Below are 16,609 nucleotides of genomic sequence, written 5' to 3'. Positions count from 1 at the left end.
ATACCGGCATCTTGGACTAACCAGTCTATTCCATCTTTAATGATGGGGGGGTGAGGTGTTGCCCCCCGTCGATAGGGCTCGCAACTTGGGCGTCCTCCTGGATTTGCAGCTCAGTTTTGAAGACCATATAGGAGCCGTGACCAGGGGGGCCTTTGCCCAGGTTCGCCTGGTGTGCCAGTTGCGGCCCTACCTGGACTGAGATGCCCTGTGCACAGTCACTCATGTGCTCGTGACCTCCCGATTGGACTACTCTAACACTCTCTACATGGGGCTGCCCTCAAGGACCACCCGGAGGCTTCAGCTGGTGCAGAATGCAGCCATGCGGGTTGTGATGGGGGTTTCCCGATACTCCCACGTAACACCTCTGCTCCGTGAGCTGCATTGGCCTCCGGTTGCCCTCCGGGTGAGATTCAAGGGTGATGACCTATAAAGCCCTAAATGGCTTGGGTCCGGGATATCTGAGGGAGCACCTGCTGCCGGCATCAAGCTCCCTTCATCCTGTGCCCTCCCACAGGTCTTCTCAGGGTACTGCTGGTAAAAGATTGCCGGTGGACAATACCCAGGGGGAGGGCCTTCTCTGGGGGTGCACCTGCCCTTTGGAACCAGCTGCCTGTAGAGCTTAGGACTGCCCCTGACCTTCACTCATTCCGCTGGGACCTGAAGACCTGGCTCTTTGAGCTTTCTGGCCTTGACTGAGAGTATTAATTGGGGTTTTAATTGGATTCTATTTGGGATTTTTATGTATTCAAGGTTAATGTAATCATTTTAATTGTTTTTAATTTTTGTAATTGTTGTATTGTTTTTTTTTAAACCTTGTGAACCGCCCTGAGTCCTACGGGAGAAGGGCGGTATATAAGTTTAATAAATAAATAAATAAGTAAGTAAGTAAGTAAGTAAGTAAGTAAGTAAGTAAATTCTAGAAAAGTATTCTCTCCGAGTCGTTACTTTGGTTGTCTTGAAAGTGGATTATCTGGTATCTGGTTCTATAATACAAATGGTATATAGTTGGAAAAATCTCAAGCTTCCCTTGAGAAAGGACCCTACTGGAAATATTGAAGCCTAACTATCTTTTCTTTAAGATTAAACAGAAACTAAATCAATAAACCCTTTCCCCATCTTTGGGGAGATTTTGACAGACTCTTCCCAACTGATATGGAGATAACCTCACTAGCCATGATTATGGTGCATCTGCAGAGACTTACATGAACAGCACAAGCCTTGCTTCCTAACTCCCAGTAACATAGTGCGGCAAAAGTTGCAGTAGGCAGGCTTCTTGAAATGTTTCAGCCTCCAAGCGTGTTGGCCATCATCCTTTATATTCTGTAGGGATTTTTTTTAAAAAAAGTTCACTTAGCAGAGAAGAATCAGTATGATGGATCTCCAATGACCCACCAATGACCCAGTCACCGAAATATGCACTTTGCACAATTACCTCTTTGCACAATCAATATTGTCTCTTCATAATGTGAACTAATAATCTCAGAACTACAGAACTATAGAAAACATTCATCAGCTTTTCTCACACACTCTTGAACTTAATTGGCATGTCCATGACCTGTAAATAATTATCTGAATTAACCTATGTTATAGTCTTGCTAGCTTCTCTTTATTTTTTGAAGAAGCTACAGAATTTTTTAAATTAAACTTTTACTACCATGCAAGAAAATAATCTAAGACTCATGATAAATAATAACCTAGAGAATACATTAACCTGTCTTGACTTAATCTTCTCCTGATATGCTACAGTACATTTCTATCATCTCCAAACAATAACTATTCTGATTGGATATTCAATCTAATTACAGTGGGTAAGTCAAGCAAAACAACCATAGTCCAATGTTTTTGTCTATCATTTTGGGGAAAGTGATCTACATTTATGTAATATCATGTAGTCAAAAGACAAAGATTGAATATTCTAATGGATTATAACTTGGATTTCTAAAAATGTAAATATGTTGTTTTTCTCAGCAATTAGTATAGAATGATATAATTATAATTATCTTTAATGGATGATAGACTTCCTTTTTTGGGGGGAGAGGGTGTTACCAGCATCTCTGATAGATATAAAACAGGGATGGGTGTCCTATCAATAGTAGCACCTCTATTTTATTTATTTATTTAATGCATGGTATATACCGAGGTCATGCAGTCACTAATATAAAAATTTAGTTTAAATAAAGCATCAGCAAATGTGTGTATGTGTGTGTGTATGTGTGTACAATATAATACAGGAGTTAAAATATTAAATTCAAATAAAACCATAATAAAATCACCATAATATGGAGCCATAGAATTGCAATGGGATAGATGTTATAATTCGATATCTAAGGAAGCTAACCATCTAACTGCTTCCAGTGTGGCTGGAATGAGATTGTCCCATTCTTGAACCATATGTGTTATAGTTTTATAATTATAAAATTAGGCAGAACCCATCAATTCCAATCAAACAGACGAGTATAGAGGACTGTAGGCAAGGGATTGAATCAGGTCAGTTGCTTCCAAAGGAACAAATGGCTTCTTATCATGTGGCCAGGTAAAATAGGAAGTAACCTGCTACCAAAATGTTGAAAGAAAAGAAAAAAGCAACCATCCAGCCTATCCTGAATAAAATTTTTATAAAACACAGAATTCACAATTTTTAAATGGACAGAACTTTATACAGGAATATTACCCCAGGTTTGCTGCTGGATAACAAAATATGCTGCTTATCTTCTAAGAAGTAATGTAGTGGATCAGAAAAGAAGACCTTGCATAGTCTGAGATGATTATCCCACAATAGTCAACAAAGCTTATGGAAATCTCACAAAGAGCACATTAACATCCTCCTACTCGTGTTCCTCAGGAACTGACATTCAGAGGCATATTGCCTTTGGTTGCATATAGCTGTAATACAAGCTGGATGATGTAGATGATGACTAACGCCCTCCTTTTTATGAAGTTGTAGAATTATAATTAGAAACTATATTTCCCTATATATATTTCAATCTGTCCTATTGTATTGCTCAAGAAGTCAAGAACATCAAATAATCTCTCAAACTCCATCAAATGACCACATTTCCTTTTAAAGATAGGATTCTTAAATCATGAGATTATAGAACTGAAACTGAGCAAATAGCTCCTACTGTTGATGTACCAGACAATGTTTATACCAGGAATTCAAAAGGTTGCTTGTATTGTATGTCAAATGAATCTAGGCAGATGGAGGGGAAAATGGATGCCAGTTCCATAGCACCATAACCTAACAATACACAATTAATTAGTACATTATTAGATTTAATTTGAAACTCGTTAAATTTATTTATATGACTTCCTTCACTTTTTAGAAGCTTTGGATAACTGTTGACACAATCCTTGAAAACTGTGCAGACAGTCAAGATGTTCTTAGTGTCTATAGCTAAAAAGGAAGCTGAGAATCTGGATTTTGCAATACCTGCACTCTCAGAAGGTCAGAGACTTTAAAGAGTCTAAGAGGCTGTGTATATTCAAGTGAATGTTCATTGGAAGCTCCTCTGCTTCACACTGGCACCACACATCATGTGCTTTATCCCTTAGAGACATATCTCTCTCCCAAACATACATATTATCCGTTGTATATGTTATTTTTTTCTGCCCATGAAAGTAAAAGTTAGATAAATAAATGACTGCCTTACAATGTACAACATTTCTTAAATCCTCTCCTTATATTCCATCAAGCAATTCAAATGTTAATAAAAATAATTACATATAATGGCAAACTACAATTAGATTATTGGTGAAAGTTATCATACTTACTTTACTTTCTGATAAGCAGATTCTGGTTGATTATATCTAATTTCCTTCAGAAGGTCATATTCTGTACAGCACCTTTTCTCAACTTAATTCCCATAATTGCTTCCAGGATACAGTTTAAAGTATTGGTGCTAATTTTTAAAATTACAAACAGCTTGAAATCTGATTATCTGAGAGATTTTCTTTCCTATTACAAATCTTTCTAGCAGTGTAGTTCTACATAAGAGGCCCTTCAGAAGATGACTTGTTTTTAAAGGCTCATTCATTCAGTATGCAGAAGAAGACCTTCAGTCGCATGGTTTCCAGTTGTGGAATGTCCTCCTTTGGGATTCTATTAGACTCACACTCTTAAATTAATTTTTATTAAATATGCTTTTCCATAGAGTTAAAAAGATAAAAGTAATAGAAAAGTGAAAAAATATAGAAAAAGAAGTAGAAAAGAAGATGAAATAAAGAAAAAAGTGGCTTCTGGTCTTCTTAACAGTAGTTATGCACACAATTTTTTTTTCTTGGGAAAAAAAGCAGCTGAATGCATATCTTTTGTCAGACTTTTTTTACTGTTAAATAATATTTGGTTTTAATTTATGATTTAAGTTTAATTTCTATTTTACATTCTGCATTTTAATTATTGTTAAGTCACATTGCATACTGTGTAGAAAGAAAGGTTATACAACAAACAAGAACTCTCTCCTATCCTAGGTAAAAGTATGGTTAGTCTAGAAACACACCATGTTGGGAAAGTTTGGCTTATTATTGTGAGATCAGGCCTGTTACTCACTGTTTCCATGCCTAGGAGAACGAGCAGAGGGATGGTAGTCATACCACCCCGAATCCATTCTTCAAGTGTCACAGTTCCATCATGATCATAGTCTATTTCTTCCATCATCTCTTTCAAAATCTGCAGAAGACAAAGTCCAGGTATGCGCATCATATTTTTTTTTCAGTTGCAATTATTTTTAGGATAGGAAATGTTCTGTAGGCTTTGAACACTAGCACAGAAAACAAAATTGATTGCAACATTAAGTGAAAGAATCAAGAGCACCAGTGTTTGCATTGTGAATCACAAAGTCTAGGAGCTAGACTTAGCAGTGGAGACAACAACTAGGCAATTTCAGCCTGAATATAATCAGCAGATCTCACAGAGTGAGAGCTGTCGGTTGATTCTATTAGCTGACTGAGACATAAAGGTGTCATACAACATTTCCATCCAGGTCAGGTTGTCAATCTGAAGGTTTCATCACATTGCCTTGACTTCTTCAACGTACCCTTGTCTTTTGCTTCTTTAGCTTTTTAAAAATCCATGTTTGTTTGCAGCAGGCTGGGATCTGATAATCAGTCCCAAGAGTAATTTAGAGTTCTACGGAATTCTAGTTTTATGGTTGGGTTTTGTTTGTTTGTTTGGTTTGCAGTTCTTCATTACACTTTTTCCAAGTCAGATTTTCTTAAGCCTGCAACTTTTCTTCCTGTGAAACCATAATTATCCTTATTCCTTAAAAGGCGTTTTAAGGAAAAAAAAATAACAATCTGTGGGTGGTGGATGGCTTAGAAATGCTGTAAAATAAATTCAGAAATAATACTCTTTTTTTTAAAAAACTAGTCTTTTTGAGACTTGATTATTACAATATATTTGACAGGCTCAGACTGGCTATTTAGAATTAATGGATGACTCAAGGAATAATTAAACAGAACAATAACAAATTGTTGTGGCACATTAAAGACTAATTGTAGCTTACATTTTTAAGGGCAACAGTTAATTTTAAGATGCCACAAGATTCTGTTTTGCCTGCAACAGACTAAGATAGTAATCCTTCTGCAAATTAAAATAGGGATCATGTTTGTATTTATAGTTCAGTCTCAGTAATTCAGGACCAATCTGCATAATGATTAAATATAAATAGTATGTAGATACTTTTCTAGATTTTTTTAACTGCTTGTCAGGGTAATCCTGACTGGGCCATGGAGAAGATGTTTTACACCATTTTTCCATTTCTCATACAAAAATGCCAGTATTCCACATTGGGGAATTACCCAAAGAAAATGAAAAAAAAAATTCCACATGGGACAGGGCAGATGTTGCTAAACATGTTTCTAGGAGGAAGGTGTAACCCTTTGCATATGGTAATCTTAATTAGTAGTGATCTATTGCTATGTTTACTTTGCTGTAAAGGGAAGAAAAAAAGGTAGTTATACATTATTTATTGAATATTGTGTATGACTTAGCCCTCAGAGGAAAAAAATGATACTCAAAAGCAGAACAAAGCACTTTTTAAAAATAAATTCTGATTCTACATGGAAAAATAACTTACTGGCTTTAATTCTGTAGAGTCCCATTCCAGATATTCTGCTACATGTACCATTTGATTAATAATACGATCCAGCTCCTGAATTTAGAAACAAGATGGAAGAAGGTAAATGTTTTTAAGAGAATGTGAATGATATACTATATGGATGTTGCATTATATATCAGCATGCAAGAAAAAAAGAGGTAAATATCTTTATGAAGGTGAGCCACCTCTTTAAAACAATTGGGTCAGATTACTTTTTTATTTTTAAGAATAAACACTGGAAAGAGTTTGCAGTAGGGTAATATTACATAGTACAGCTACACCCATATCATTGCCTTCCATTTAAATTTTCCACAAGGTAATTAAACTACACTATATCAAGACCCAAATTTTGATGCTGCTATTTAATCAGCTAACTTTACCAGAGCCTGCCAACTTTGAAAAAGGCCTGTATAATCCTCTTTATGAAGAATCCCTCAACTTTGAATGATCTTGTTTCCATGCTGTAGTCTAACTGGAAACCAGAGAGAGCCAGATTTCATTGATGTATCCCTCGACCTATGTACTTTGTAGTGGCATCGTGGTAGGAAAGCCCCAATGCGTAGCTTCTTATCCTTTTAAAGAGAAGGACTAGTTTGAAGGATAGCTTACCGAGCTGTCCAGGAAGCCATTGCCATCCGTATCATAGAGGCGAAACATAACTGCAAGAAAACACAAGTGTGCAAAGATATGCAATAAATGTATGCTCCCATTACAAAACGGCTAATGAGTCAGGTTTTACTGTCTACCACTGCCTTAATTTCAAGGTTTGAGCTGACCACATTGAAGTCTCTGCCTTCCGTTAACCCTTTGTATTTGATAATTCACATCGAAATAAATGCATAACCATAAAAAAGAGAAGGAATTCAAAAGAGTGTAAGTGAACATTAGCTGAGCTCTGAAAAAGGGGAGTAAGAAGGAAACTCAGGATTACCCCACAGTTATTTTCTTTGGCGTAACAAAGAGCAGAGGGAAACTTTGACAGGCTTCCAAGATTCTGTTACTGGAGATAATCCTTGACTTACAACCATTTGTTTAGTAACTGTCTGAAATTACAAGTGCTGAAAGAATAGTGGTTACAATCAGTTCTAAGAATTTTGGCTGCCACAGCACCTTTGCAGTGACATAATCATAATCTAGAAACTTTGCAATCAGCTTGCGCTTATGAACAGTTACAGCACCCTGTGATCAAGTGATTGCCTTTTGTCACCTTCCCTGAGGCTTCCCTTGAAGATCAATGAGAAAGTCAGCAAAGGTCACAATTCTCTGGGGTAAGTTTCTCCCACCTGCTCAGACTGGGCCAGCCACTTGTACACCTTCCTCAAGCTTTGCACTCTTTTTTTTTAAAATCCCATTTATATCCCGCCCTTCTCCGAAGACTCAGGGCGGCTTACAATCTAAGAAGCACAAATCAATGTGCTTAGCAATAGCCTTCATTCTATGTATATGCCTGCTTATTAGGGCTTTCACCCCCCCAAGCGGCATTTTTACAAAGTCAGCTTATTGCCCCCAACAATCTGGGTCCTCATGCATCCTTCCTGTTATCATGCTTCCCTTGCAACTTCATGCATCCTTGTGCACACATGCACACTTTCCCTGTACTTTGCCACACCTCCCTCTCACACACTCAACCTTCCCTATGCCTTTGTATCCTAATGCACCCCTGCATTCCTTTGCACATCCTTCCTGAGCTTCACTGCACCTTCCTCACATCTTTTCCACAACCCTCGCATCCTTGTACACACCCTTGCACTGCTCCCAATCCTTGCTGTACTTCCTTTGCACCCTTGTACACCCTCCCTTATCCTTACATCTTTTGCACCCTCACATATCCTCTCCGAGTCTCACCACACCTTATTCACACACTCTCCCTTACCCTTACTGCACCTCCTTGAACCCCCTCGTTCATCCTACACATTCTCCCTGGATTTTGCCATACCTCCCTTGAAGTTTTGTACATCCTCCGCACCCCTCCTCCATCTAGCAGCAGCCACTTACCTGTATGCCAACCTGCTTGCAAGCTGCCTGGAACTTGTAACTTTCTGCTGGCTTTCCCACTGACTTGTTTGTGGGAAGCCAGCAGGAAGTTGCCTATTGTAATAACTCTGAGGCTTGGTTAATGATGGCAAACAGGACTGCAGGGATTGCTGTGCTAAGTGATGTAGTCTTGCTTTATAACTGCATTGCTTAGCGGCAGAGATTCTGATCCCAATTGCCATTGTAAGTCGACGACTACCCAACGGCAAAATGTAAGAGGTCTCAAATGTCTTCTCTGAGATGCCCTTTGAATTTACATATCCTGGCCTGCCTTCTTGCTCTAATGTAACTGTTTGATCATTACTGCTGCCACCACAAATTTTCCAGGGGGATTGCCTTTATCTAATGTCCTCCTATTGAACCCAGAAGTGTGAAAGAAAGAGAAGCATCACAGCTTATGTGCCTCATTGGCAAAGAGAAAGAGAGAAAAACATTAACAACTTAAACAAAATTTAAAAAAATAAACAAAATTTGTACCACCATTTCCCACTCTTGTGATATGAAAATTCAGCCTTCCTTGGGAGGGGACCCATCTTACAAAGTCGAAGTTAAAATGAGCCATAGTTGTGTGTTTTTTCAGACAGAAAAAAAATGTAGAAATATTTTATTTACCTTTAGGTATTCACATATAAAATCATGGTGAGTAAAATAAAAAGTACTGGTGAAACCAATCAGCACCTTAAACAAATCCTGCAAGGGTCTAGACTCCAAGGTAGGATCACTCTACTGCTCAGAGATTTTAAAAGGCATCAAGCATACATGGATAGCTTTCATTGATGGAGTAAATATCAGAGACAATAAATTAGATTAATTTTAAAAAGAGAAATAAAAATTAATTGCAGGTAATTTAGCTAGCTAGACATTTTTACTTATTATTTTTATGGTGATTGGTGACTAGAAAAGATTAATCTCTATTTCAATTATTTTGGGGTCTCTCCTCCAGATGATCCTGAGGATTCTAGCCAGTTTCTAAGGCTACTTTTTCCTGCTGCAGTTCCTAACTTTTAGTTTCAGGATAAAAAAAATATTTTCTGTCTAGTGGAAATAAGGAATTTGGAGCTAAACCCTAACACCTGCAGTTGTGTGCCAGTGCATGCATCTGCCACATTATGTGAATTAAAACCAGATGAGTAAATTACTACTTAAGTCTGTCCAGCATGTAGTTGGCATACTGGAATATTTTGGAGCAGTCTGGGTTTACAACAGCTATATTTCTACTTTCTGACTGAACAGAGATCAGGAAATTAGCTTTTGCAGTTGTAGTATACATGCATCTATATTCCTTAAGAATTAACATGAACTGTATTCAGTAAATCAGAGTTGTCTCCAGACCCTCTTTTATGGCAGTTGGCAGTCTGGTGATGATTTCTGAAAAAGGGAGGGCTGTTTTTTTTCCTTTTTTCTTCATTTTCAATTAAAAATAAACCAGGCCAGTTTCCCCCAATATGATATTGTTCCAGTATATGGGGCTCAAAGTACTATAATCGGCACTGAAGATGCTTAACAGCTGATTTAATATATATTTTATGTAAATAGAATGCCCAAATCAGTAGGTCAAAAATACCAGTGACTTTATAATGTGAATGGCAATGGCCATTTCATCTTAAGGCGATGCATTTCCAGAAAGAAGCAGATGGTATATTTGGCTACAATGTCTATGAAACTCAGCTAGCTGGTTGGATATTATGTCATCCAATTCAACTCAAATTGAGGAAATGTGTTTTTTGCTGCATAGACTATAATTTTAATCTCTATTGTTTCCAAAATTGTAGAATAAGTCTTTGTGCCAAATTTATTGTCATCAATATTCTCTGTATATGCATATATAATTCCTTATAATTATATATTTAATTCATTTTTAAAATATATAGCTGGGTTTTTAGAAGAAACTATCTTTAGAGTCACTCTTTACATTGGCTTCACCCAAATCCGTCAAGATTAAGAATTTTCTTTGTTTGTACATAGTATTACATTTAAATAATAAATTCTTAATCTTTAATAGTAAACTAACAAATAGCACTAGAGGGCAGCCTTTTACAATTTTCAGGAATGCTAATGGAGCTACACTATTTCTCAATGTATGGCGTTTATTTTGCAAAAAGTAACATGTAGATAGCAATTTTCATTTTTCTCCTTTCTCTTCTAAATATCTGACAATTCCATTCATAAAATAAATGATATGTAACAATGGAACCAGCCAGGCCAATAGAGATGAATAACTTTGTCCGGGCACACACACCCATACAGTATAGAAAGGAAGAAACATTTGTTCAACATCACTTCAAATAGGAAAAGCAATATCCCTGCTTATCACCATATCCAGTTACATAGAGGCCAATCCACAGGCTAGGAATGTTTCATCCAATCTAAAGGGCAGGCCCAATATCACATTTTGACTCCTGCTGTGAGGTTTGAAGAGATTCTACTGAACAATTCAACTTGAAATGTTACACCAGAATAGATCATAGATGATCCTGGGAGAATGATAGTTTTTCCCCCCAGTGATATCTCATAATTAATATGGTCTCTGCTGTATTAATAGAGATTGGCTTATAAACTAGCAGTTTTAAATGGCAGATGACTCAGAATTTAGCACAGAGGTGGAAGATGAAAAAAGTTTATAAACAGGCAACCACTCCTTTGTGGTGCATAGCTTCCTTATTGTTTCCACCTAGGACTGCCGACTCTATTTGTACCGTATCTGGAAAGTCCCTTCTGCAATAAAAGGATTCACATAACACCTTGCGCGCACACACACATACAACAGACACACACACTTATATATACATGCATACAGCTGCCCACCAGTAGCCACACTCCAAAATAAGGCTGGAAGTGGAATGAAGAGAAATGTAAAGGAAGTACAGCAAAAGAGGAAAACAAAACAGAGAGGTACAATATGTGGAAAAAGATAATTGTAAAGAAAAGAGAAGCAAGTCTGTTTAGGCATTACAAAAAGGGTTAAAATTCATCAAATGAGCTGCCCTTCCAAATCACAGTCTAGGTTTATTTTTTAAACGGTTAATTCAAAAGGTCTTCAGTAATACTTCTGGGAGCATAATGGCACACAAGATTAGGACCCTGGGCTGATGATCGGCAGGCTGGCATTTGAGACCTGGTTGTTGCCGCAGGAGGGGATGAGGTCTTGTCACATGCTCCAGCTCCTGCCGACCCCGTAGTTCGAAAGTGGGCAATCATGAGTAGATAAATGGGTACCATGTTGGCACTCAACTTGACAAGGATGTGAAAGGAGCTCCCAACTCGGCCTGTCCCGGGCAACAATGATGTCACCATTCAATCCTTTCAATCCGGAAGTGCTTCAGCACTCCCGACACAACTGCAGTAGTAGCTATGTTTGTAGCTATTTGAACCCGTATTTTCTACCATTCCACTCCCCAGCTCATAGCTACTTATTTGAGAAAAAAACTCTACCTTCTAGGATAAGGAAGCTGGTAAGTCCTGAGTAATTTGAAATCACATCACTGAATTGGTATTTAATTAGAGCTGATGACTGATACATGAATTCCTCACCTGCAAAACTGAGGGTTGGAGCTGATGTACATGCTCTGAGAATGCTTCCAGACACAGCTTTTAAAGTACATGTAGTGTTGCCTCTTAACATCTTTCCTTTCTATTAAAATACTAGCTAGAGAAGAGAAACAGTGACTTCTCCATCCCAGCTGCTCTTACCACCTAATAAAAAAGACTACTACATACACCTTTTAATTAATCCTAGTAGAAGCCGCTTATCAGGAAGGACACATGGAGTATTTCAGATTAGTAACGCTACACCCAAATATATGAACAAATTAAAATAGTATCTATGCCCCATTTAATTTTTTGTGGTGGCCTATGAGTTATTGTTTTAGAAAGCACAGAGGAATAGATGTGATTGCAGGAGAGGAGAAGGAACTGCTGAAACCTGAGCATTTCATACTGGAAAATATTTAAAAATCACTCACAAACTTTTTCCTCCCTGAAAATTGCCCTCCCGAGAAAAAGACATAGAAATGTGAGTTATGGGCCAATGTAGCAGTCTTCCATCAATGGATATTAAACAAATGCTGTTTAATCAATATTGAATCCATAATGAACTACTTGATGTGGAGCACAGTTCTTTCCAGCACTGATCACTGGCCATGTTGGAGTTGATGATATACACCAACAATGTTCATGGAGATCCACAGGTTCCTATTCTTGTTTAACTAGAAAGGAATGAATGAACAATTTGTTGTCTTCATACATTTTTTTTGCTGTGTTGTAAGCACTGAGGTGCTTCCATAGTGAAAGGATCAACCAATGACATCACTGTTGCCCAGGGGACTCCCAGTTGGGGACTCCTTTCATGTCTCCATTAATGAGTCCACCATTATCTACTCATGTTTGCACGCTTTTGAACTGTCAGGTTGGCAGGAGTTGCAGCTTCATTCATGATTCACACCTATGTGAATCTGAGCATTTACCCTTTATAAACCTCAAAGCTCTTATGGTTTCCTCTAAAACCACAACCCTCCCACATTCCTTCCATCCCTGCCACCTGTGACCAAGGCATCCATAGTTTTGCATGTGGTGTTCAAGGACTACAGATGTTCTTCCTGTCACCCAAGCACTTACACTCCAGCTTATCCTCAGCCCGTCCCCTTTCCAGCAGTGACAGGTAGCAGACAATGTCCTTCAGGTAGACTACCTGAGCCAAAGGGGCTGGTGGGTGTGGACTGGCTGTTTTCAGGGAGATGTTACTCTTTCGAAGGTTGAAAGGAAGTTTCTTGTCTAAACTTTTGGAACCTAAAGGGAAGAGAAAAGGGTTCATGTTGCTTTAGAATAATTATTTCCAAGCTGCCATTCTTTAGCTTGTAATTCAAAATAGGTACAGGGTGACTGTTAGGTTATATTGATTTAATGTGGATCTTAGATCAAAAATAACTTTTGTGAGGCAAATGGCTGCAACAGATTTTGCATGGCAAATCAAGAATTAAGGTTATGGGTGAAGTTGTAGTTCTCTTTTTAAATTTTTCTTGGTATGTTTTTTATTATGCAATTGCATTGCAGCAACAGGTGTTTTAAAAAAATCCAAGCCTAAAGCTCCAGTGAATAAGAAAATATGGTAGCCCAATGGGAAAGTTAGGCTGAGAAGGACTGTAAGGAGAGGCAGGGAGGCAGAGAAAAGAATGAGGAAAACAGGTTAGGAAGAAGGATGTTTGCATGGAAATATGTTTATCTATATATGTGTGTGGGGGGGGGGGAAATTATTCTGTTGTATGAATTACCATTTTGTTAAGTAGGCAATTTTGTGGACTACAGCTGATTAATATATTTATTAGATTGTATCTTGAACCTGAAAAGGAAGATATGGCTTGGAAGAAATAACTAAAGTGTGGGTGAAGAAATCAGTTCACCAATAAGTTCTAAACTACGTAGAATGTTTGCAATCTTTTGCAAACCTGGCATAAACTAGCACGCTGGAAACAGCTGCTCTTACCACATAATAAAAAAAATTGAATGACAACAACTCAGAAGGAAGCAGCTCTTACTCCACCCTTCTTACCAATCACGCAAACATAAAAAAACATCAAAAACTGCTGAATTTAGAATGCTTGGAATAAAACTACAGATTCCTAGTTGAGCTCAAACATCAGATAACATCATTCCAGTAAGATTACAGGTAGTCCTTGACTTACAACATTTGTTTAGCAATTTTTCAAAGTTACAACTGCACTGAAAAAAGTGACTTATACTGGTCCTCACATTTATGGCCACTGTGGCCTGCCTGTGGTCATGTGATTAAAAACCTGGCCATTGGGTAACCAGCATGCATTTATGACAGTTGGAGTGCCCTGGGGTCATATGATTGACATTTGTAGCCTTTCTAGCAAGCTTCTGACAAGCAAAGTCAATGGGGGAAGACAGATTCACTTAATGACTGCATGATTCATTTAACAACTGTAGTTACTTAACAATCATGGCAAAAAAGGCATAAAATCAGGTGTAATTCACTTAACAATTGCCTTCCTTAGCAATGGAAATTCTGGAATGTGGTTGTAAATTGAGGACTATCAGTAGTGGGTGAAGATTTCTTCAGACTGATTGATCCACATAGCAGATAAATGCACCTGGGCCATTGAATCAGGGAGCCCACTGGAAATAATTTATTGGCCAATGCTGCAAATTTGCTTTTGGAATCATTTTCTCAGTCTAATGTAGATATGTCTGCTTCTTAAACCCTCAGAGAGGCCAAAAGTGCATTACCTCAGCTCACCCTTCCACTTCAGGTTTCTTTACCAGGTGTGTATCTCATGCTAGGATTTTGACCTCTGCAATAAATTTCATGGTTATATGTGAGTGAGGATCGAGAATATATAAAGATGCCTCCATAAAAGAAAGGCAGATCTCACCTGGAGATTGTGGAGTAAGTAGAGAACCTGAGGAAATCTTGGAGGATCCTGAGGAGTTGTGAGCAGAAGGGTTACCAGCAGTGGATTTTTGCGATGATGATCTGGACCAGCTAGGTGAGGCATTCCCAAGGACATTGATGTTGGATGGTGGAACAGGACTGAGAGATGCCGATTGTGGTTCTGCTAGATTTGTCTGGGGACATTTGGATTCAGGGGTATGCCTTCCCATGGCACTTAGAAGAGTTTTTCCATTGATCGCTATAATTTAAAACAAAGCGATAAATCATCCTTGATTTATGAATCATGAAATGAATCATAATGAAACATGATGTTTTATATTAATTTTCTCAATACGGAGGCCTCCTTTCCATGTTAGTCTATTATTTCCAAACTTATCATCTCAGCCAGCATGGCCCAGAACACTACCTTTGTGCTGCAGCTCTTGATGGTTGTATACATTCCCTTAGTGCCCCATATACAATTGGATCTTATTTTATGCAAAAGATTTTTGCAGAGGCAGGATTTTCTTATAAATCCTGAGATGTGAATAACTTAAGACATGAGTACTATACAATATGTGATCCCTGGAACTCTGTTTTGCATTTTATAGGGTTGCTGTGTTTTCCCCCCCAGTTTTCAGGGTTTTAGATTTTACATAGTTCATAAAACAAATAAAACACTACAACCCCCACCCCACCCCAATAATAAATCATGACCATCTGTGGTTAAGGAATCACCCTGGAAAACCAGGAGACTGTGAGTTCTAGTCCTGTCTTAGGCATGAGAGCCTCTGGGTAACCTTGGGCCAGTCACTCTCTCTCAGCTCCTCATCTCACAAGGTTGTTTTTATTGAGGGAAAAATAGGAGGAGAAAAGTATGTTGGATATGCCTGCTGCCTACAAAGAGAAGCAACCTAGAACTAAGGAGAAACTTCCTGACAGTTAGAACAATTAACCAGTGGAACAACCTGCCTCCAGAGGTGGTGAATGCTCCAACACTGGAAGTTTTTAAGAAGAGACTGGACAGCCATTTGTCCAAAATGATACAGGGTTTCCTGCCTGAGCAGGGGGTTGGACTAGACGACCTCCAAGGTCCCTTCCAACTACTACTTACTTCTTCTTCTTCTTCTTCTTCTTCTTCTTCTTCTTCTTCTTCTTCTTCTTCTTCTTCTTCTTCTTCTTCTTCTTCCTTTTTCTTTTTCTTTTTCTTTTTCTTTTTCTTTTTCTTTTTCTTTTTCTTCTTCTTCTTCTTCTTCTTCTTCTTCTTCTTATTATTATTATTATTATTATTATTTATTCTTATTCTTATTCTTATTCTTATTATTATTTATTCTTATTCTTATTCTTATTCTTATTATTATTAAAAATAATAATGGCAGGATATAAATAAAATAATTTAAAAGGTTGGGCAGTTCTAATCATCTAAGAGAAGCCTGACAGTAATAAAGTGACAAAAATATTTCTTAATCCTAATACGCTTAATGTATTTATTTAGTACTTCATATAAACATGAAAACCCTTCATGGATGTTGAAATGATAATAAATTATTCATTTTGTCAGAGGAAGTTGAAAACACAAAGCTGATGATCTTTTATTTGTTTTTCTGAGGAACTTACTTATAATTTTCTGATGAACTTACTAATTTATTCTTCTGATGAACTTGTAATTTTTATGGTGAACTTGCCATTTTCTGTACTGCACTTGCATCAGCAATTTTTGGTAATAATTCTGACAGCCCTTCCTACCTACCGTATTGCCCATCAGATTCTCCTACCATTTCTTACCAGCGTGTCCATTTTAATCTAGTAATTTAGTAGAGAAATAAATGGCACATAGGTATCTTGCTATAAGAAGGTTGTATGGAAACTGCTCAACTTCATCTTCATAAAAACTCATATTACTAATATTGATTCAGTCCAGATTGCAAATTAGATTACATATATATTTAAAAATACTAATCTCTTGCTTCCTGTATGTTTCATCTGATTATCTCCTGCATCTAACTAGAATGGTAGAGGATACCACAAAATCAAAACACAGCATTGAAAAAAAGGACATCGCCACATAGCAACTGTTTCCTGGCAAGGG

The 16,609-nt window shown here is 37.6% G+C and overlaps 1 protein-coding gene across 1 annotated transcript in view; it reads right to left on the bottom strand.

Moving 5' to 3' along the window:
• The window catches only part of DGKG (diacylglycerol kinase gamma), a gene marked incomplete at its 3' end in the record, with an annotated part of 87,738 nt that overhangs the window by 49,367 nt on the left and 21,762 nt on the right, over positions 1–16,609 (bottom strand). Inside the window, exons 6-11 of the mRNA XM_083365084.1 lie at positions 14,522–14,779; positions 12,744–12,914; positions 6,705–6,754; positions 6,075–6,149; positions 4,547–4,666; positions 1,203–1,320 (exon numbers count right to left, since the gene is read on the bottom strand). Coding sequence (XP_083221210.1) covers positions 1,203–1,320; positions 4,547–4,666; positions 6,075–6,149; positions 6,705–6,754; positions 12,744–12,914; positions 14,522–14,779 — 792 coding nt within the window. The remainder of the gene's footprint in view (positions 1–1,202; positions 1,321–4,546; positions 4,667–6,074; positions 6,150–6,704; positions 6,755–12,743; positions 12,915–14,521; positions 14,780–16,609) is intronic.

Source organism: Vipera ursinii (assembly GCF_947247035.1).
Source record: "Vipera ursinii genome assembly, chromosome: 5".
In the NCBI taxonomy this organism is placed as follows: Eukaryota; Metazoa; Chordata; class Lepidosauria; order Squamata; family Viperidae; genus Vipera; species Vipera ursinii.
The sequence above is the reverse complement of the archived record's forward strand: the minus strand, read 5'-3'. Positions and strand labels throughout refer to the sequence as shown.